Genomic DNA, 23,068 nt, shown 5'->3' with positions numbered 1-23,068 from the left:
TTTAGGTAATTATAATGTATTTGTTACTGAGGCTGAACGTTTGGGGGGCATAATTTCATTGTTCATATCTCATGAACGACTAAGTTCTTTCATTTTTTTTTTTTTTTTTTTTTTTTTTTTTTTTTAGGGTCGGATTGTGTATAATCATGTAATCATATTAGTTCCGGTGACTTGATGCTATAGATCTGATGTGATTGGCATAATATCTATCTTATGGCCTTATCTTTTACAGTCTGGTCTTTTGGCTTTGTCATTCTTAGGGAGTTTATCACGTAGATCTAAATTAGAGTCCACCATAATATTTTGATCACACAACTAAATCGTTTCCAGTGATACTATTCCGTTTTATTCCATAGATCCAGGGTAAAATTTCACAATGTTTCCATTTTATTCCATAGATCTATGGTAAAATTTCACAATATTTCCGTTTTATTCCATAGATCCAGGGTAAAATTTCACAATGTTTCCATTTTATTCCATAGATCTAGGGTAAAGTTTCTGTTTCCATTTTATTCCATAGATCTAGGGTAAAGTTTCACAATGTTAACATTTTATTCCATAGATCTAGGGTAAAGTTTCACAATGTTAACATTTTATTCCATAGATCTAGGGTAAAGTTTCTGTTTCCATTTTATTCCATAGATCTAGGGTAAAGTTTCTGTTTCCATTTTTATTCCATAGATCTAGGATAAAGTTTCACAATGTTAACATTTTATTCCATAGATCTAGGGTAAAGTTTCACAATGTTAACATTTTATTCCATAGATCTAGGGTAAAGTTTCACAATGTTAACATTTTATTCCATAGATCTAGGGTAAAGTTTCTGTTTCCATTTTATTCCATAGATCTAGGGTAAAGTTTCTGTTTCCATTTTTATTCCATAGATCTAGGATAAAGTTTCACAATGTTTCCATTTTATTCCAAAGATCTAGGGTAAAGTTCCACAATGTTTCCATTTTATTCCATAGATCTAGGGTAAAATTTCACAATGTTTCCATAGATCTAGGGTAAAGTTTCACAATGTTTCCATTTTATTCCATAGATCTAGGGTAAAGTTCCACAATGTTTCCATTTTATTCCATAGATCTTGGGTAAAGTTTCACAATGTTTCCATTTTATTCCAAAGATCTAGGTAAAGTTCCACAATGTTTCCATTTTATTCCATAGATCTAGGGTAAAATTCCACAATGTTTCTATTTTATTCCATAGATCTAGGGTAAAGTTCCACAATGTTTCCATTTTATTCCACAGATCTAGGGTAAAATTTCACAATGTTTCTATTTTATTCCATAGATCTTGGGTAAAGTTTCACATTGTTTCCATTTTATTCCATAGATCTTGGGTAAAGTTTCACAATGTTTCCATTTTATTCCATAGATCTTGGGTAAAGTTTCACAATGTTTCCATTTTATTCCAAAGATCTAGGTAAAGTTCCACAATGTTTCCATTTTATTCCATAGATCTAGGGTAAAATTCCACAATGTTTCTATTTTATTCCATAGATCTAGGGTAAAGTTTCACAATGTTTCCATTTTATTCCATAGATCTAGGGTAAAGTTTCACAATGTTTCCATTTTATTCCATAGATCTAGGGTAAAGTTTCACAATGTTTCCATTTTATTCCATAGATCCAGGGTAAAGTTTCACAATGTTTCCATTTTATTCCATAGATCTAGGGTAAAGTTTAAGATAGTTCCCATGCTCTGGTCTTATGATGAGATCTGCTGAGATGACGAGGTCCTCTCTGCGGACGGTACTTTCCACTCGGAAGTTCATTAGAATCTTGGACAGAATTATCTTTTCCTCCATCAGGGCAAATTTCTGACCTATATCATGGGAAAAGACAAGCTTTGTTTAGTCTCTGTGCATAGTATTTTTCCTGAATATTCTTAGATTAACTTGTTTATTGTTATTTGTAATTCACATGCATTGAAAGGATATTGATGTCACGCAGGCCTCCACAAAATAGAATACCTTTTGTCCTGAGAGAAAATAGAGTACTGTGACATGAGATAGAGAGATGGCGTTCATGATGATAAATTAAATAAAACTTCTGCTGAAAGAATTTCCTTATTCTACAGCTATAGTCCATTTCTTTTAGCGATGCATATTTGCACCGACTCGCAGCGGTGCCCTTTTAGCTCGGAAAAGTTTCCTGATCGCTGATTGGTTAGAATTATCTTGTCCAACCAATCAGCGATCCGGAAACTTTTCCGAGCTAAAAGGGCACCGCTGCGAGTCGGTGCAAATATGCATCGCTAAAAGAAATGGACTATAGTACTGTACAACATGAACATAGAATAATAATTGCCAGAGGGGTCTCTTAGATTTCCTACCATTAACAATGATAGCATTGTCAGGAGGGCTTATTATTATTGACACACTGGGACACTTGCAGTTTTAGTGGTATTCAATGGCATTTTTTTTTCTTCACAATTCTCTACTATTAACTATGAATATCATTCCTAAGCAGTTATTCAATTTGGGTCAAATTTCTGTTAGTATATTATATAAGTGAATCCTTTTAATGTAGGGTAAACTTGTGAAATTCAAGTTTTCGTTTTTGAATAAGAATGAGCGAAAGCTTCCACAATTTCCATAAGAGAAACCCTATTAATATGAAAAAGACAATCTTTGGGGGCCTTATGCAAAAAATGTAGTCTCAGAACATGTTTCAAAATCCTCACCCTTGAAAATCAAATTAATGTTCTGAAAATTTTTACTTCATAAAAAAATGTTGCAAAATTGTTAATAATTTCGCATAGAGATATGATTAGTAATGGTACTCATTCTGTACAGTACTGATGCTGAATATATGAGATAATTGGTTACTGTAATGGAATATTTACTCTTAGGAATCTTCAGAAATTATTACAGAATATATTGAATTTAATTTAGTATGCAGTAAATATAGATTACTTTTGTTCTATTTAAACCAGCTCTTAATCTACTTTCATTTCACTTGTCACTTATGCATTTCTAAAGATATTTTCTTTTGCATCCAATTTTAATCTAACTGGTGTAGAGGGTTACAGTGTTTAGAAAACTAACGTTTTAAAGATAACATAAATTTCAAACTGATGCTTTTTTTATCAAAGATACAGAGTTACTACTTACCAATACAATTTCTAGGCCCAGCACTGAAGGGCACGTAGGCATATGGATGTCGTCCCTTGCTGTTTTCTGGCAAGAAACGATCAGGGTCGAAGACTTGAGGGTTTGGGAATTGCTCTGGGTCCCGATGAAGAGTGTAAGGTGGAATCTGAACCTCCGTTCCAACCGGTATTATATAGTCATCTGAAGAAAGGTAAGTCTGAGTAAGGGCACCTGCACATGGGCCACTTTTTAGTGGACAGTGGCTGCCACTGTTTTGTGGCGAAAAATGAATCGCGTGTTTCTATGGATGCCCGCGCACAGGTCAGTTTATAGTGGTGGGGATGTTCAAAGCTTCCCGCTCCACTTTTTCCTGGCACCTCAAAACGGTGGCACCCACCATCCACTGAAAAGTGTTGTTCCATGTGCCGGCAGCCTTAAACTACATTTGAACTATTCAATACTGTATAGACAAGAAAGCTGGCATAATATCACATAAGGGTTTTCACAAGTTCTAGACATTTTTTCCCTTTATTCAATAACATATACGAAGATATCCTACACAGCCTTACCTAAGACAACTTCTTGGGATAGTTTTCTGCCCATAAACGGTACTGAAGGGTAGAGTCTAAGTGATTCTTTGATGCATCTTTCTAAGTAGGTGAGCTGCCTGATGTCATTCGTAGTTAATGGCTGATTGCAATCTCCCAGAACTGAAGTTAATTCTTGATAAACCTTTTCCTGTTAGAATGAATGAAAATGAGCATGATAATACAGCCTCATAAATTGAATTCCAAGATTATTTCACCCAAAAATTCTTCAAGTCAATTGCCTATCTTTGGTTAGAAACTAAGATTATTAAATACGGAAAAGACTTCTCACCTGAATCTCTGGATGATAACCCATGAAATACAAGACCCAGTTAATACTGGTTGCAGTTGTGTCATGGCCCTCAAACATAAATGTATCGACCTCTTCCTGAATTTCTTTATCGGTCAAAACATTACCATTGTCGGAGTATTCAAGGAGGAGGTCAAGAAAAGCCAGTAACTTCTTCTTTCCTTAACAAGAGAGAAATGTTTGAATAAATTAAGAAAAGGGAAGTCTCAAGTAAAATGAGAACATGGCAACTTGACACTAGTTTACAGAAGTATTGAAATGGATTATTTGTCGGTTAAACTAATTTCTGGTATGAGATTGACTTGTCACTGACCTACTGCAAAAGAATACAATTTTAGTATCTTTCAGACATTCAAGCACTCAAAGAAAATAAATCAACTTTAAATGCAAATAATTTATATTTGAAATATGAATTTTATCGCACCAATTTGTTAATATCCCAACGATTTTAGTGCAAAATTAATATGAAATGTTCTCAAATTTCCTTATTTCCTCTTCTGATTGGGCTATTTTTTCCTTGTAGTCCTTTGCCTTACATCATCCTGCTTTTCCAACTAGGGTTGTAGTATAGCTAGTAACAACAACAACAACAACAACAGCAGAGTACTAACCTCTGAATTCCATATCACATTTGTCAGTGTTGACATCTGCATTTGTTTTCTTCTGGGATTCATACATTTTCCGTCTTTCCCTGATGGCTTTAATAGTAAATCCATGCAGTATGGCCAGGTACTCTTCTTGCTGTTTAGCGTAGCCCAGTAGTTTGAAAATGAATGGTATGTGTAGCCATAACTTTGAGATTCTCAACCGGAATAATCGTGTCAGCCTGTGTGATTTAGCATTTAAAAACTTGATATGAATAAAACGAGCTACATATATTGAATTAGGTATGGAAGCAAAAGTATCAGATCTTGGGTACCAACCATATCAATAAATTTACGGAAGCCTACCATTTCTAATGCATTAATAAGCTTTAAGGTCATAAAACACTTACTTAGTCAAAGTTTTCACATATTCAGAGTCCTGGTCCTCCTGAGCAGAAACTGTACAACCCATTGCTGTTTCTGTAAATAAATACCCAATAAATACAGATAGTGACATAGAAAAGGGATGTTAAGCCGGTTTTCCATGTCGTCACCCTCATAAACTAACTGCTAAAGTCATTTTCTCCACTTGTTGGGAAATAAAAAAACCCCTCTCATTTCCAAGTTCTTTATATCATTGTCTTGAGCTTCAATTCACAAATTCTTAATAGAAGAATTTGTGAATTAGAATTTGTTAATTGAAGCTCACCACAATGATATAAAGAATTAGGAAATGAGAAGTTTTTTTTTCAATTTCCCAACAAGTGGAGAAAATGACTTAGGCAGTTAGTTTATGAGGGTGACGATGTATACTTTCAACTTTGAATTTTTCATGTGGCTTACCTTGACAAAAAGACATTGCTTGAAATTTTTGTTTGAATATTGTAATTATATTTATATCTTGAGGAAATTTTATCGTTGTCTTAATTTGTCGGTGCCAAAGGTACCTATGGCCCCGTAACGTGGTAGTACTATACCGTCAATGCGCCTCTTTAGGCATCACTTGAGAGTCTTTGTAGCGTTCCCTCATCTGATCCTAGATACACTATCCTTATATTCTTCTACTTTACCCCTTCCTTTCATCTTTCTTGGTGCCCAACCTCTTTTCAACTTTTACTTTGTAGTACAACTACAGGATTTCCCGTGACTTGCACTTGGATGCGGAGTGGACTAACAGGTCCCGGTACTAGGCTATATATCCCAAATTCAAAATTGCCTATTTTCTCATCACCCCTCTCTCGCTTTTTATTTATTTCTTCACAAACATTGCATGAAATGCCTTAAAGAACAGTATGACTTTTTATTCATAAATTTGCTTTAGAAAAGTGATAGATATTATCTTTATAAAGTATTCTAACTTTCTTCTTGACATGGTGATAGAACTCATAGATGCTGTTTTATCCAATATTCTGGTTATTGAAAGAATGTGAATGTTTGTCGAATTTGAATGTTAGTAGTCACATGCAGCAAATTTGATGTTAAGGGATTTAATGTATAAATTTGATGAGGTTGGCAAGTAACATTATCTAAACAGTATTTAAGGTTAAATTTCAATACCCCTAACACCATTCTAAATAAATAAAAAAGAAACTTTCAGTTCCGAAAATAAACTTGATGCTTGGGTCTCTTAATAGAAATAAGAACTTACCACATATTATGTCCAGCGCACAGTGAGTGACGTAAGGGAAAATATCGAATGTAGTCCCGTCTGCTTTTTCTTTTAATATCTTGATTAACGTATTACTTTGATCGTTGAAGACATTAACGAAATCCTCCAAGATCTTGAAGTGGAAAGCTGGGGTCAGAATTTTCCTCCTCGCCTGCCATTTCTTTCCTTTACGAAAAATAGGTTTTATAAAAGTGTTTACATTTGACATTCAGAAGTGAGAAGTCCCACTTTAAAGCATTCTTTTTTTTAATGTTAAACTGATGAAAAGGGTCAAAATGCTCTATTTCAATCACATAAAACAATGTAGTTAAAGAAACTAGCCCAAACTGTTTAATATTTATTTGGGTATTAAAATAGATACATAAAGTTTTTTTACCAGTATTGCAGCCTTTAAGAGGCATTATAAGTCTCGTTTATGTGATAATGGATCTAAGCAAGTTAGTGAGGAAGTGGTCCGGTGTATTGTTGATGCTTTAGGGAGTAAACAATGTGTGGCCTATTTTTGTCTTTAAATACTGTATATACTGTACAGTACAGCACATTTTCTTTCTTTGGATTATCAAGACTTCATTAAAGGCTTTTCCTGAGTTTTTTTTTTTTTTTTTTTTTTTTTTTTTTTTTTTTTTTTTTTGATACACTGTTGCTATTATGTGTTTGTGTAGCATATCTGACAAAAGACCTCCAGGTTTTTCAAATAGGAAAAGAACGGACATTAGAGTACAGTATAATGAGTTTTTCCGTGAAAAAACATGCCTTCTATTTCAGAATGTCAAGTGATAAGTGAAATCACAGTAAGTAACGAATGAAATATTTAACAATTGAAAAGCATGCTAAGTCTTGCCACCCTACTCACCTGTAGAGGTTAGAAGGCCAATACCAAGCCATGGATGAAGGAATTTGTACCCATCGGACTTGTCTATGTTCTTACTATTGCTCAATATTAACTGAAAAAAAGAATGTCAAGTGGGGGAAATTACAGGCGTCAAATTGAATGTAGTTCATCATATGTATCATATTCTGTATCAGCCAAAATAAAATTGGGTATCATGAAATAGTTCTAGAATACTGAGCTCACCTCTGCAGCCCTGGCTTTAACGGTGTGCACACGGCATGTTGACCCCATCCTAATCTGATACAAAGGAGCCTTAAAACTCCAGATGTAACTCATGCCGGAACGAAGGAGGAAGTTTTCTAGATTTTGCAAGGAGATAAAAGAGGATTACGGATATACCATCTGGAAACCTATGAAAGGATTTAATAATACTTGTTAACAGAGAGTATGTGGAAATACACGATCTATAGCTGGTACAACTCTATCCATATTGTGATTCCATTGCCCCTAAAAATTACTTTAAAACTAAATTATTATTTTAGGTGCGTATGTTAGTTCATTCAGCACCATGTTTCAGCAGAATCTATTCTGTTCCTTTCTTCAAAGTTAGTGATAGCTACTGCTGTGTTATGGTACTTGTAAAACAGAATGCCTAGTAACTTGGAGTATGATCTTTGCAGTAAGTTTGAGATTTCTTATGAACTTCATTTTAAAACTCCAGGACTTTAATAAACTTGTATTTTTTAAGATTTTTGAGCCTTTGAAATGCCAGTGTAAAATTTATAACTTTTCCCAAAAAGCTGATATAGCAGATAACTGGCCTTACAGAAGTAAGTCACCTTTATAGCTTCCACTCCATCATGCACCTTTCACACATCAAGCGATTCATATTTTTCTTACAGACTCACTCACGCTAGTTGTATGATAAGGCCATTCCTGTCTTATACTACTTGGCCTATATCTGTTCAGTACAATCTAGGTCTTACCCAGTTGATTACTGCCCAATTTCCATAACTCATATTACCTAATGAACGTCTTTTGTCAAAACGTCTAAATAGGTATGGGGAAGCTAGTCATCTGTTCCTAGTTTGTAGTCTGGCTTTCCCGAAGGCCTTGGAGCTTGTGATGTCCATCTTACAACTGCCAATGCTATACAGAAATGATTTTATTGTGGTCAGGGAGTTCATATATTTGGCCTTGATTTTAGTGCTGCCTTTGACAGTGTTGATAATGAATCCCTTGTTTTCAAACTTTAGTAAACAGGAGTGTATATATATATATATATATATATATATATATATATATATATATATATATATATATATATATATATATATATATATATATATATATATATACACACATATATACTCTTACTAAGTTGGTTTAGTGTAGAGTAAATAATTTATTCATGTATTTTATTTATATATTTCATTTCTGTATTTGAAGTGAATAGCCAGCTCTTAAGTTGAGTTCCTCTCATGTAGGTATAAGTTTGGTATGTAAATTACGTAAGACTTTTGTTGTCAATTTCATTATATTCTTTATTCAAGTCATTACATGTAAATTTACGTTATTTTTAAGAATTAACTTTTTGTTTCACGCAATTTTATTACGAAGTCTTACGTAATTTGTTTCTCCTTCTCGGGGAAGTTCACTCATAGAGATTCCTCTGCGGAGGACTGCTGCTTCTAAAGGTCAGCTTGCTGATCCCTCGTCTCCCAGAGGGCATCTTTGACACAGCTAGCCCTCCGCTTGACCTTGGAGGTGGCCCTTCACCATTAGTGAAAAGGTGCCTCTTCGGCTCTTAAGCCTCATCCTCGCAGTCTTCTCCCACAGAGGAGCTTCCGCTTCAGTCGTCTTCTGGCCCTCGGCCTTCACCTGTTCCTGGAACTTCTCCTGATGACGCTGCCACTAGTCCTCGGACTTCGGTCCTGGACTTCGGTCCTGGACTCTTCTGTGGATCATTCCCGATCCCCCTCGGAGGATCTTCCCCCTTCCAAAGGGCACATCCCTGTTTCAGTCTATCCTTCATGTCAGCCTGCTGACTTGCCTTCGCCATTCCTGTCTCCTGTTCATCATCTGCCTGCTCGTGCTGCACTTCCTAAGTGTTTAGCTGCGCGCCAACGCTCTCCAGCGCGCCAGCGCCCTTCAGTGCACCAGCGCTCACCAACATCACGTCAGTGCCCTCCAGCACTCCAATGCTTCCCAGAGCGTCATTGCTCTCCAGCGCTTAAGCAACCTTTGGTGCATCAGCACTCGCCTGCTCATCAGCGCCTTCCAATGACCCCGCGATCTCCAGTGCTTTCTCGCCGTTCTAAGAACCAGCGTTTGCCAGCTCGCCAGTGCACCTTTGCTCGCCAGCGCAACAGCGCTCTCCAACTTGTCAGCACTCCCCTGCGCAGCTGCGCTCTCATACTCGGCAGTGCTCTCATGTGAAGCGATGTTCTCCTGCGCATCAGCGCTCTCCAACTCGCAAGCACTTTCCTGCACACCATCACTCTCCTAAGCGCCAGCACTCTCCTCTGCGCCAGTGCTCTCCCTCACATCAGCGCTCTTTTGCGCTACAGCACTCTCCAGGTTGCCAGTGCTCTTCAGCTCGCCAGCTCTTACCTGTGCGGCCGCATTCACCTGCGCACTCCCATTTACCTGCGCGCCATCACTCTCCTGCACGCAAGCGCTCTCCGGCTTGCCAGCGCTCACCAATGCTCTCCTGCGCACTTGCACGAAACCTCAGAGCAGGTTCTCTAGGCTTCAAAACACCATAAGGAACTTCAAAATAGAGATTGTGACAGGTCACCATCGCCCCATTCCCCCTCCCTGCAAATGCATTACAGCCCGACTATATGGGAAAGGGAAAGGAGGCTCCACAGAAGGGTTCAAGATACCGAAGATTTGATCTTAAAAGGCGGACCCACCACCACAAACATCGGTAGAGACTCCTCACAGAGAACCTTCAGTTCATTTCCCTTCAGGGGATCTTTCTGACAATGCATCAGTCAGCAAACAGCCTTGGTTCAGTGCCATGGTCAGAGCAGTAGTGCAAGCCTTCAGGCCTGCCATGTCATCTCACTCGTCACTGATCTTCCATCCAGTGGCAACAGCAGGCCTACCGTGAGGAACCTTGGTTCTCCTTCCTTGAAGAGGAAAAGAAAAGAGGAGTCTCAGACGTGATCACATCCCCTGTTCTTCCTGTCTCTTCCGCCGGACACTCTCCTACCTCACCTCTGCTGAGTGAGTCGTGCGAGGCTCGGACTTCCTCCCTTCCACCTTCGGAGGAAGTTTCCCCTCACACAGAGAGTTCTCCACTACCGACGGAAATCAAGAGGGACAATCCCATCCGGCCTTCGATGCTTGAGTCCTTCCTCCTTCCTAGAAAGGAGTCAAAGTGCTCAAAGACTCTTCCAAAGTCCTCTTCAAGGACCTCCAGGCCTGTAGGTACCAGCAGTCACTCCAAGGATGCCCACGACCCACCCTGAGAGGAGCTCACTGGGGTAGAAAAAGGAGACTTCGCTGCTAGTTCCACTTCGGAGGGGGAGCAAAAAGAGTTAGAACATGCATTCTGGCAAGTCCTGACTCTTATTAGGGTACTCAGTGGGTTTACTGACTCGGCGATAAACACACAAGAAGGCAAAGGCACAGTCTTAGACCGTGTCTTTGGCACTCAGAAGCCCTCAAAGACCAGTCCAGCCTTGCCCTGGTCTCACGGGTTAAAGGGTGCCCGGGGTAAAATTGCCCATCAGCTCTCCGAGCTGTCCTCCTCCCAACGTTCCGGCTCTACGGCCGTGCTTCTCCCACTTCCTCGCGTCCAGCACAGGAGATATTTCGAGATCTTGGACGAGCCTCGTCCAGCTCTTCCTCTCCATCACTCTCCTGAAGAGCTCACCAAGAGAGTCTCTCTAGAGAGGCTCTCCAGCCGTCAGGTCTTGTTCTCGGCATCTGAGATCCTCAACCAGGAGAAAGTCACGAAGTATGCCATGCAGGCTACTTCGTGGCCTGATCTTTGGTTTGGGACCCTGGGAATCCTGGTGTGGAACAAGGATTTCTCCAAGGAACGCACCACGAAAGCAATGGAAACCTTCCTTCTCCCAGGAACTTGCACCAAAGAGTTATTTGCCATCAAGTCTTGAACTTATGGGCGAACACCATTCTGAAATGTCAAGATGCTGTCTGAGAGATTCCATCAGCAGGTTCTGAATGCCAAGATTGCTAGGCTCAGGAACTCCTCTCTAGAGAGATCCTCTCTTTTTTTAACAAAAGGACGTGGAACATGCTGCTGAGAGATGGAGGAAGTCCCACGAGGACTCCCTCCTCCATAGGGCTTTGACATCTGAGCCCTATAAACCACCAGTTCCTTGGCCATCTCGTCCAACGAAGACCACGATGAATAAGACAACAGCGAAGACAGCGGTGACGAAAAAGCCCTTTCCGACCAAAGACGGGATAGGTACTAAGTCCTCCAGGGGAGGAAAATTTCCTAAAGGGAGCTGCTGATACCACAAATTCTAGGAAAGGCATTCCTTCGCTTGTCCACCAGTGGGGAGACGCCTACAAAGTTGCTGGGACAGGTGGAAGCAATTCTGGGCCAAACCTTGGACAATCTCTGTGATTCGTTCAGGGTATCACATCGCCTTCACAACATCTCTCCCTCTCCTGATCAGGAATCCAGTGTCAATAGACGCTTTTGCGATGGGATCAGCAAAAGGGCTAGCCCTGCGGGCAGAAGTCCAGACCCTGTTGAATAAGGGTGCTCTCCAGGAGGTCCTAGATGAGTCCCCAGGCTTCTTCAGTTGACTCTTGTGAAAAAGGCATCTGGAGGCTGGAGACCCGTCATCAACCTCTCAGCTCTGAACAAGTTTGTCAAGAAAATGCTGTTCAGCTTGGAGATGGCAGACACAGTAAGACAAGCGGCAAGACTACGGGTGTGTATGTGCACACTGGACCTAAAGGACGCGTACTTCCAGATCCCAATCCATCCGTCTTCAAGGAAGTACAAAAGATTCAGCCTAGACAACAGGAAATACCAGTTCAAGGTGCTGTGCTTTGGTCTTTCCACAGCATCTCAAGTCTTCACCAGAGTGTTCACTCTAGTATCATCTTGGGCACACAGGATTGGCATTCATGTCCTCCATTATCTGGATGACTGGCTAATCCTAGTGGACTCGGTGTCAACCCTTCTTCAACACCCAGACAAAATTCTGAGACTTTGCCAAGATCTTGGGATCATGGTAAACCTTGAGAAGTCCTCCCTGCTTCCTGCACAGAGACTGGTGTACCTAGGCATAATATTAGACGCTAATCTCCACGAAGCCTTCCCATCAGACGACAGGATAACGAGGCTGAGAAAGGTCGCAAGACTCTTTCTCAAACGAGAAGAACTTCCAGTCCAGACATGGCTACGTTTTCTCGGACACCTTTCATCTCTGGCCCGTCTAATTCCCAATGGTCGCCTCAGGATTTGATCTCTCCAGTGGCGATTCAAGTCCCGGTGGAATCAGGCTTTTGACTCCCCGGACATATGGGATCAGCGGAGCAGACGGACCTCGAATGGTGGATGTCAGATGAGAACCTACGAAAGGGAATGGATCTTCTTGTCTTCCCCCCAGATTTGATACTGTTCTCAGATGCTTTATAAAAAAGGTTGGGGGCCCACGTGCTGCACCACACGACCTCAGGCCTCTGGTCAGAGTCGGATGAGTATCTCCACATAAATCACGTAGAGATGAAGGCTGTCTTACTGGCCCTTCAACAGGTCCACCAGTTTCTGGCGGGCCACTCAATGGTAGTGATAAGCGACAACACCACAGTAGTGTCTTACATCTACAAACAAGGAGGTACCTTTTTGCAACCCCTATCCAGTCTTGCAGAAGAGATACTGAGATGGGCTGAGATTCACTCGATACCACTATCAGCATGCTTCATTCCAGGCTAAAGGAATGTGCTTGCCGACAACCTGAGCAGAGCATTTCAGATAGTGAGTACCGAGTGGTCTTTGGATCATCTAGTAGCCAACAAAGTCCTGACTTTGTGGGGTTCTCCGACTGTGGATCTCTTCGCAACGGCCCTGAATTTCAAGCTCCCATTGTACTGCTTCCCAGTTCCAGACCCCAAGGCTCTCTGGCAGGATGCATTCCAACAACGGTGGGACAACATCGACGTTTACGCCTTTCCTCCCCATTCTGTCTGATGCAGAGGGTACTCAACAAGGCCAGAACATCGGTCAACCTCTCAATGACTCTCATAGCTCCGCTGTGGCATCATGCGAAAGGGTTTCGGGACTTTCTGTAACTCCTGGCGGAGTCTCCAAGAGAACTCCCTCCACGACACGATCTACTCAAACAACAACATGCCAACATTTTCCACAAAGCCATAGCTTCGCTACAGCTTCACGTCTGGAGACTTTCCAGCATCTCCTCACTCAGAGAGAATTTTCGCAACAAGTTGCGAGCAGGATGACTGGATACCTGCGGAAATCATCAGCAGCAGTCTACCTGGCAAAGTGGAAAGTCTTATGTGGTTGGTGTTATGGAAGGGGTATCTCTCCTCTCGTTGCTGGTATTCCAGTAATAGCAGATTTCCTCGTGTATATGCATGAGGAAATGCGCCTTTCAGTCTCATCGGTTAAAGGCTCAGCCTTTAGCCTCGCCCTGAGATTCAACCGAATGGACATTCCCTCATTGCTAGAACTTTCCTTACTCATATGGAGTCACGAACTTACCTGTCCTCAGTCTGAAGTAAGACTTTCCCCATGGAATGTGGTTCTAAATTTAGTTCTCAGGTCTCTAAAGAGACCTCTCTATGAACCATTATGCCAGGCAACAGATCGCCATCTTACTTGGAAGATGATGTTCCTACTAGCTTTGGCTTCGGCCAAGCGAGTCAGTGAATTTTATGGTCTCTCATACGATATCGCCCATTCAAGGGAATGGGAAGAGGTAACGTTTAGCTTCATCCCTGTGTTTGTAGTCAAGACTCAGAATCCGGGAGTGGCAGGTCGCCGGATTGACTCCTTCCGGACTATGAGTCCCCGCTCTGTAACTGATGACCCTGATCATCTCTTACTCTACCCAATTATGAGTTTGAGGCTGTACCTCAAGAAAATAGCCGCAGCCCGTCCCTGTTTGCCTGCACTTTTCATCAGCACAGGGAAGAACAAGAGGAAGGTCACTAAAAACACCATCTCTGCTTGGATTCGCAAGGTCATAGACCATGCCCTGAATCCAGACCCTCCTCCTTCACGTCACCCAAGAGCTCACAATATCATGGGCGTAGCTATGTCCTTGGCATTCAAGAGAAACTTCTCAGTGACGCAGTTTCTACAGGCTGGGGTGTGGAAATGTCATAATATGTTCACAGTTCACTACCTCCAAGACGTGACCCACAGGAGGCTTGATACATCCTCTATCGGCCCTGAGGTGGCTGCACAACAGCTGGTATAATGCCTAAAGCTCCTTATTGGAGGCACTGTTACCCGGTTTTAGTCTGCGTAAATGAAAAGGTTTGACTAGCTCTTATTCTTATTCATCCTCCCCTCTCGTGGGTAAAGCAGCATCCTGGTTCTCTGCACAAGCTGATCTCAAACCACTGCAGGCAAACCATACTTCCTTGTGAACCTAGTTTTAAGCTAATACTCTTGCGTCCCCATACCCTGGTGACGTGGTATTGAGAAAGTCTTGGTTACAAAGACTTGGAATAACTTTTACCTGGATAGTCACTCTTCTAAATATCTCAACGCACAGCTTGCGTAGGCCGCGGACCTTGCGTAGCAAGGTTTAGCGAGGCGCAGGGACTCCTTATTTTTTATACAAACCTATTCAAAATAAGGAGCCCCCGAGTAAAGCCAAAAAGCCAGATTGGCAGGGACATCTACCCTTCCTAATGGAGAGTCACCACTAATAAATAGCATAGGTTTGTATTTTAGTTATGGAACAAATGACAAATTCGTAGATAATTTGTATTTTTTCTATCAATACAAACATTTAGCTATTTATACAAACTTACCCACTAGCCCTATCCCCCTTGAAGTCCTACCTCTAAGCAAAGTGAGCTAAATCACAGGTGTGTGAGCAGTAGTGATAGCAAGCTACAACCCCCTACCCCGCTAACTAATAGAATGGGTAGTTAACCCTCGCCAAAATTTTAATAGCTCGTCCTTTCAGCTTCGCCGAAACTAATACCCCAAATAAATAGCTAAAGGTTTGTATCGTTAGGAAAAATACAAATTATCTACGAATTAGTCATATATACATATATATATATATATATATATATATATATATATATATATATATATATATATATATATATATATATATATATATATATATATATATATATATATATACAGATATATATGCAAAAGCCAGTAGGAAATAATAAAAAGCTTTAGTACCAAGCGCTTTCGTGCATTTTAATACACTTCTTCAGGGTACAATAAAAAGTGAGACATAGTTGAAGGACGTCAATAAGTAAAATAGGATAAAAACAAAAAACTAAAATTTGTTTTGAACAGTAGAGAAATGATAGAAAAACATAGTCAGCTAACTAGCATTGTCAAACAATCAAACAACCCACAGCCAAAATTTGTACTTGAACGGAAACTGGTCATAAACACACATAAAAAAGGTAAACACAAATTATATAATTCTTAATTGTTGAACAATATTGGTCATGATGAAATTATCCAATTTATATAAACCAGCACTAATATTAAAAACACAATCCGACTTTATCTTAATAATACTTGATTCTATAATATTTCTCTTCACAACATCTTTACAAAATAGCAGCTCTTTAGATTTCTTCCAGTCCATCAAGTGATTATATTCATTCATGTGAACGAATAGTGCGTTAGACATCAAGTACAAATTTTGGCTGTGGGTTGTTTGAGTGTTTGACAATGCTAGTTAGCTGACTATGTTTTTCTATCATTTCTCTACTGTTCAAAACAAATTTTAGTTTTTTTGTTTTTATCCTATTTTACTTATTGACGTCCTTCAACTATGTCTCACTTTTTATTGTACCCTGAAGAAGTGTATTCAAATGCACGAAAGCGCTTGGTACTAAAGCTTTTTATTATTTCCTACTGGCTTTTGCGTATACCAAGTCACGTGATCCTTGTGGCAGTAAAACAGATATATATATGTGTATATATATATATATATATATATATATATATATATATATATATATATATATATGTATATGTATATGTATATGTATATATATATATATATATATATATATATATATATATATATATATATATATATATATGTATATATATATATATATGTCTATATATATATATATATATATATATATATATATATATATATATATATATATATATATATATATATATATAGTTATTTCACTAATCCTCTTTCTGGTTCTTCAGTTTTGTACATAATTCCTAATATTGTTCTTGATGTTCAATTTACCTGTATGAAATCACAAGTTATCACTAGTGAGCAGTATGGTAACATGTTTCTTAAGGACAGTTTGGTTAAAAAAAACAAGAAATAAATGGTAAAATTGAATTAGAAAGCTGAACAGAACCTCACCTGAAGCACTGGTGCCAAACATCTTGGAGTATTCGAACACTGAGAACTTTTCAGGGCCTGGAATCTTAGTGATCATATTTACCTGAAAATGTATTTGTTGTTAATATTGATAAATATGGTGGAAATTTAAGGCAAAAATGCTTCCATTGTAGAATTAAATTTCATGGCCGCTGAAAGACCTCGCCGGTCCTAGTGCCTGGCCTCTGGCTTGAAAATTATACTCCAATCTAATGCAATCATATTACAACTGAATCTCTGTCCTCATATTCACCCAGGAGGGTAATTGGAATAAAATGCTATTGGTTGTGTCAGCTGGTGTGTAGACGAGCTAGGAATTGATATTCAAGGCAGTAGCTCACCAAGAAAACTAATTACTGTAAGTGACGTGGTTCTTAGGTTCCAGTTTTTTCCCATGATCTCTGTGATATCAGTTGATAGAGCCCTCAACCTTTTATTAGAAGAGTTCTGGGTTCAATCCCAGTGTGAGATAGAAATAATTAATGATATTTTAGTCACCAGATTGTCTGTGTTATACAGGAGAAGCTCGGTAGGATCAAAGAAAGTAACTATCAATTTCATCTCTCAACTGCTATAACAAAGATGAAACATGTACAATGAATTTTCACAGTCTCAGCGGTTTTTTTAATTTGTAAGGCTTATTATCAGCATATTAAGCCTTTAACATTTTCATATTAATCGTGAAACACATCCCGTTCTAAGATGTCCATCCTTCCTTGATAGACTGATGTTATGCTGTATTATACGCCATTCGTTAACCTGTCGTCATCCTTTTCTCTGTACCTTTGCAACGCCCCTTCATCCTTTTGTTATACCTCCATTCCTGCTTCCTCCATACTTCATAGGGTATTTGCTGGGTTTGCCATCCAGCTGCACATGTGTGCTGAATGGCCTACAAGGCCCTTGCACAAGCCATTGTGGCTCTAATTCATAAATGAAATCTAATCTCCCTGTACAAGTGGAAAGAAATTTGAATGGTCTGCGGAAGACAAAGTGAAGATATATGAACGGACTGATTAGCTAGCTTTTCCTTATAGAACTGAAATGTTGGTTTAGATAAAGTTTCCAAAAGTATATAGTGCGTAAGAAAAATTTAAAAGGTAATAATAATAATAATAATAATAATAATAATGATTATTATTATTATTATTATTATTATTATTATTATTATTATTATTATTATTATTCTGATTATACTCACTGACCATAGTTGTTTTGGCTAATTTTTCATGCCCGGATGCCTTTCCTGCCGCCAACCCTCCCCATTTATTATTATTAGCAATGCTATAAGCTACATGGGGATACAATGAAGTCGTAAATATGATTATTAAGTGAAAGAACATGGGATTATCTTGAGATGGTTCGGCGATGTAGGAAGAATGGATGATGATAGGTGAGTGGAAAGGGTGTATAATTCAGATGAACTATGACTCAGAAAGAGGTTGCATAGAAGGTGTTAAAGGAAGATCCTTTTAATTCATGAAATGCAAGGGTGCATGTAAAATTATACTAATAACTACAGTAATATGATTTAACGTCACATACCTCTCGTCTTCTTTTGATAATCCAGTTGAGGAATACTATCAGAAGAGGGATTAGGCTTGCCAGGGCAATAGCACCAGGCCCCAAGCTGGTTTCACCTACTCGTAGCCAGGCCATTGTGCTTTATCGTCTCGTTAACCTATGAAATAAGAATTAATATTGAATCTCGTGACTGGACGGAATAATTTTTCTTTGTTGTATTTAGTATTGAAGGCCTTTACAGCTGTGATAAACACATATGAAAACTCTCTCTCTCTCTCTCTCTCTCTCTCTCTCTCTCTCTCTCTCTCTCTCTCTCTCTCTCTCTCTCTCTCTCTCTCTCTTAGGAGTCCATTACGTCCTGATATTGTTAAGATTTTTACGTGGGAGCATTACGAGTGAAATGGTGACACAAATAATAGTGGTATTACAGTTGTGATAGTTTAATACATATGAAAACTCTCTCTCTCTCTCTCTCTCTCTCTCTCTCTCTCTCTCTCTCTCTCTCTCTCTCTCTCTCTCTCTCTCTCTCTCTCTCTCTCTCTCTTTTAGGAGTCCATTACGTCCTGATATTGTTAAAATTCTTACCTGGGAGCATTACGAGTGAAATGGTGACAAATAATGGTGATAGGTAGATTGTGTTACTGATCGAGGTGTTATCCCATACGAATGGGAAAAAAGCACGCTAATGGTAGAAGAAATCGTGTAATATATGTTTGTATAAGGAAAGGGATCCAAAATGAGTAACTGGGAGGGAAAAATTATTTCCTTGTAGAAAGGTAAAGGTGAGAAAGGTCACTCCATGCATTGTAGGGTCAAAACTTTATATGATGAACAAGAGGCCGAATTTGAATTGAGAAAGTAACATAGACAGACAAAGATTGTCAGTAAAGGTTTACAAAACGTGTGTGGACCAAGAGCTTTTTTCTGAGAGGGTTTAGACTTTTGAAAGGGCAGATATAAAGCTGCATGTGACATTTATTTGCCTATGTAAGAGGTACTAAAGATGATGGGGTGTTGAAAATTGTTTATGATTTTGATAATGAAAGTGAAGTTTAAGGCAGAGTGTCTGGTTTGGTGTAAAAACTCATCTGAGACGATGGTATTTTGTATGCCTATGGCCGTTCATTATCTTTATATTTTCAAAATATCTTAAATTGAAATTGTGTGATTTTTGTTCACTATACAGTATATACTGGTAAATATTTAAGTTAGAGCTCGTTTATTTAGTTTTCACTTCATATTATTAACTATGTCCATATATAAAACTGTGACGGGGTTCACAACCTTCTCTCGGCCCGTCACATTGGTGACCCTGGAGTGACCAATGTGACGGGCCGAGAGAAGGTTGTGAACTCAAAGGCAGTGTGAAAGCAACTGAGTTAATTTATTATAGAACACTCTCCTATATATACAAAACCTCAAGGCAACAGGAAATTACATGTTCGAGAAACAGACAATGTTACATAGGAGAAACGCAGACATGTTTATTCTGGTTCTTTTTAGTGCGATGGAAGAGCGAAGATACAAGCATAATATATACAAAATGAATTATGTAAGATCGTGTGACACACGGTTGGTACAAAACAATTAATTCTGCAAGTACGAGAAAACCTTACCTTAAAACTCACCCAAAAGGACTGGGAACTCTTTGCTTTCATGTAAGCAGATGCACGGCCGGCAGGAAATTATCATTATCTTCTTGCAGAGAGCGAGAAACTTAATTCATATCTCTACTGGCACTTGGTTCTTTATCTAGATCGATACATAACTGGATGATACCGGAAAGAAAAATATTGAGTCCAGAAAGAAAAACACTGAGTCCATACATAGTACAAAATACAAAAAACTTATTTTTCACAAATTAGCTCCAGTTAGTACTGTATATGATTACAGGTATAGTTCTGACCTAGTTTTGCGGGTGACATATATAATTATATAGAACATAATTAGGCATAGATAGTACAAAATCTGGTTACAAGCATAGTTCTGGTTAAGATTTGCAGGTGATTTATATGAATATGTATATATATACATATATATATATATATATATATATATATATATATATATATATATATATATATATGTATATATATACAGTATGAATATACACACACACACACACACACACACACACATATATATATATATATATATATATATATATATATATATATATATATATATATATATATATATTTATATATATATGAATATATTTAGCAAATTAGCTCCAGATATTATCCGGTTACAGGCATATGCCTGATTAAGTTTACAGGAGGTATATATGAATGTATAAAACACATATTAAATGGTCTGATGATGTAATCATGACTTAAAAATCATTTAGGAGAGATAAAGTCTGCCAGCTTTGCTAATGTAGATGAATTATTGGAGATAATTGGTTCGCTCAAAGATCTTTTTTCTTTAATATTCTTCTTTTTATGATAAATGCCTCTGAAATCTAGAGTTGGGTTTAAAGTTGCATATCATCCATTTTTTTTTATTACTTGCTAAGCTACAACCCTAGTTGGAAAAGCAGGATGCTATAATCCTAGGGACCCCATCAGGGAAAATAGCCCAGTGAGGAAAGGAAACAAAGAAAAATAAAATATATTGAGAACAGTAACAACATTAAAATAAATATCTATATAAGCTAGAAATTTAACAAAACCAGAGGAAGATGATTAAAATAGAATAGTGTGTCCTAGTGTACCCTTAAGCAAGAGAACTCTAACCCAAGACAGTGGAAGACCATGGTACAGAGGCTATGGCACTACCCAAGACTAGAGAACAATGGTTTGATTTTGGAGTTTCCTTCTCCTAGAAGAGCTGCTTACCATTGCTAAAGAGTCTCTTCTACTCTTACCAAGGGGAAAGTAGCCACCGAACAATTACAGTACAGTAGTTAACCCCTTGGGTAAAGAAGAATTGCACTGATTCATTTGTTTGAAACACTCGTCCTTATTCGGTTCTTCTCTAATAAGTTGGTTTAGTTTTCTTCCATCTCTTTCTCTTGGCTGGTAGAGTTTAGACGCCAGAGATCCACACACGCTTGAGGCAAATTATTCAACCAACCATATTCTTTCTTACATGGTTTGGATACAATTCCTGGCATGTTCATCCCATTTGCCTTTACAGTTTATTTTCTCTGCTTGGTGTATATATATATATATATATATATATATATATATATATATATATATATATATATATATATATGCATGTATATATATATATATATATATATATATATATATATATATATATGTATATACTGTATATATATATATATATATATATATATATATATATATATATATATATATATATATATATATATATATATTTAGACTATTATATATATATATATATATATATATATATATATATATATATATATATATATATATTTAGACTATATATATATATATATATATATATAGATTATATACATAAATATATATATATATATATATATATATATATATATATATATATATATATATATATATATATAATGGATAAATAGGATATTCTAATAAATCTCATTGCATCTTGTTATCAGGAATAGTACTTGAAGATATATTGATCAGTGACGGGTGACGACATTCTTCTTATCTTACATTTTTTTTTATTTGATAATTTGAGACTAATGCTAATAAAAAAGATGATATCTTAGCAGTGGTGCAATCAAAATCTTATCTTCCCACAAACCGATTGTGATTGAATGATAAATAATTACTCTGCAAATTTATTCCAATACATCAATAGAAAAGAAGTAAATGAGTGTCAGAACTTGGTTGGTCTGTATAAAGCGTCCAGGGCTTATTTCCAAATGGGGCCTGTTGACTAATTGCCAGCCCCCAATCAATAAGTATAGATATGCATAGTGTGAATTCTGCTGTTATAAAAACTGGAATTGCTCGTACCCTACTAAGTGGTGGCATCAGACAGGGGATCACACTTGAGTACGGTAGCCAGTTATCAAGGGGAATGAAATACAAGGCCAATAGAATTGTGAAATTCTATTGGCCTTGATGATATAGAAGGGTCTAGAAAGGTATCGGGGGTACATTCTGAGAGCAGACCACTGCTTAATAATTATCAGGGTGTTATAAGTTCGCTGGTATACTCATGATATCGAAGGAAATAATGTTTAGAAATTAAGTTTATAACCTCTGAAGTTGGAAGGAGGTTATGATTTAACCCCCTGTTTGTGTGTGTGTGTTTTTTTTTTTGTGAACAGCTTTCTTGCCACAATTCTAATCGTAATGAAACTTGCAGGGATTAACTATTATGTAAAATATTCGAAATTATTAAATTGTAGAAGTCAAGGTCAAAATTCAGTGTCCAATTTACGTAATCAGCCATAAGTTTGGACATCGTTTTCACAGAGAATTCGAATTGGTTCATATTTGAGTGTATGCAAATCCACGCCAGAAATGAGGGTAGTTGAGGCTTCAAAGATTTCGGACTCCAGAAATGAGGGTAGTTGAGGCTTCAAAGATTTTGGACTCCAGAAATAAGGGTAGTTGAGGCTTCAAAGATTTCGGACTCCAGAAATGAGGGTAATTAGGCTTCAAAGATTTCGGACTCCAGAAATGAGGGTAGTTGAGGCTTCAAAGATTTTGGACTCCAGAAATGAGGGTAGTTGAGGCTTCAAAGATTACAGACTCCAGAAATAAGGGTAGTTGAGGCTTCAAAGATTTCGGACTCCAGAAATGAGGGTAGTTAGGCTTCAAAGATTTCGGACTCCAGAAATGAGGGTAGTTGAGGCTTCAAAGATTTCGGACTCCAGAAATGAGGGTAGTTGAGGCTTCAAAGATTACAGACTCCAGAAATAATGGGAGTTGAGGCTTCAAAATGCTTCCACAGAAAC

General features: G+C 38.0%; 1 protein-coding gene across 2 annotated transcripts; it reads right to left on the bottom strand.

Moving 5' to 3' along the window:
- Positions 1-1,435: 1,435 nt before the first annotated feature.
- LOC137628800 (cytochrome P450 4C1-like) lies at positions 1,436-19,908 on the bottom strand. 2 transcript variants are annotated; one of them, XM_068360018.1, is made up of 12 exons: positions 19,815-19,908; positions 18,208-18,343; positions 16,645-16,726; positions 7,322-7,437; positions 7,100-7,190; positions 6,226-6,411; positions 4,988-5,057; positions 4,605-4,819; positions 3,976-4,154; positions 3,666-3,834; positions 3,118-3,297; positions 1,436-1,826 (listed from the first exon to the last, which is right to left on the bottom strand). In XM_068360018.1, exons 2-12 carry the CDS (start codon positions 18,319-18,321, stop codon positions 1,660-1,662), a joined length of 1,569 nt encoding a protein of 522 aa, XP_068216119.1. In that variant the 5' UTR covers positions 18,322-18,343; positions 19,815-19,908; the 3' UTR covers positions 1,436-1,659. The 2 variants fall into 2 exon arrangements, with proteins under 2 accessions (XP_068216119.1, XP_068216120.1); XM_068360019.1 differs by having other exon boundaries at positions 19,803-19,885.
- Between the last annotated feature and the right edge of the window lie 3,160 nt (positions 19,909-23,068).

This window comes from Palaemon carinicauda, chromosome 36, assembly GCF_036898095.1.
Source record: "Palaemon carinicauda isolate YSFRI2023 chromosome 36, ASM3689809v2, whole genome shotgun sequence".
NCBI classification, from domain to species: Eukaryota; Metazoa; Arthropoda; class Malacostraca; order Decapoda; family Palaemonidae; genus Palaemon; species Palaemon carinicauda.
This window is presented reverse-complemented; position numbering and strand designations above follow the sequence as displayed.

Excerpts from the sequence above, each read along its gene's own strand:
- LOC137628800 (XM_068360018.1), bottom strand. The coding sequence starts at position 18,321 with ATGGCCTGGCTACGAGTAGGTGAAACCAGCTTGGGGCCTGGTGCTATT. Across the intron at positions 4,155-4,604 it reads ATGTGATATGGAATTCAGAG|GAAAGAAGAAGTTACTGGCT; the intron begins GTTAGTACTCTG and ends TCTCTTGTTAAG. Across the intron at positions 3,835-3,975 it reads GTTATCATCCAGAGATTCAG|GAAAAGGTTTATCAAGAATT; the intron begins GTGAGAAGTCTT and ends TCATTCTAACAG.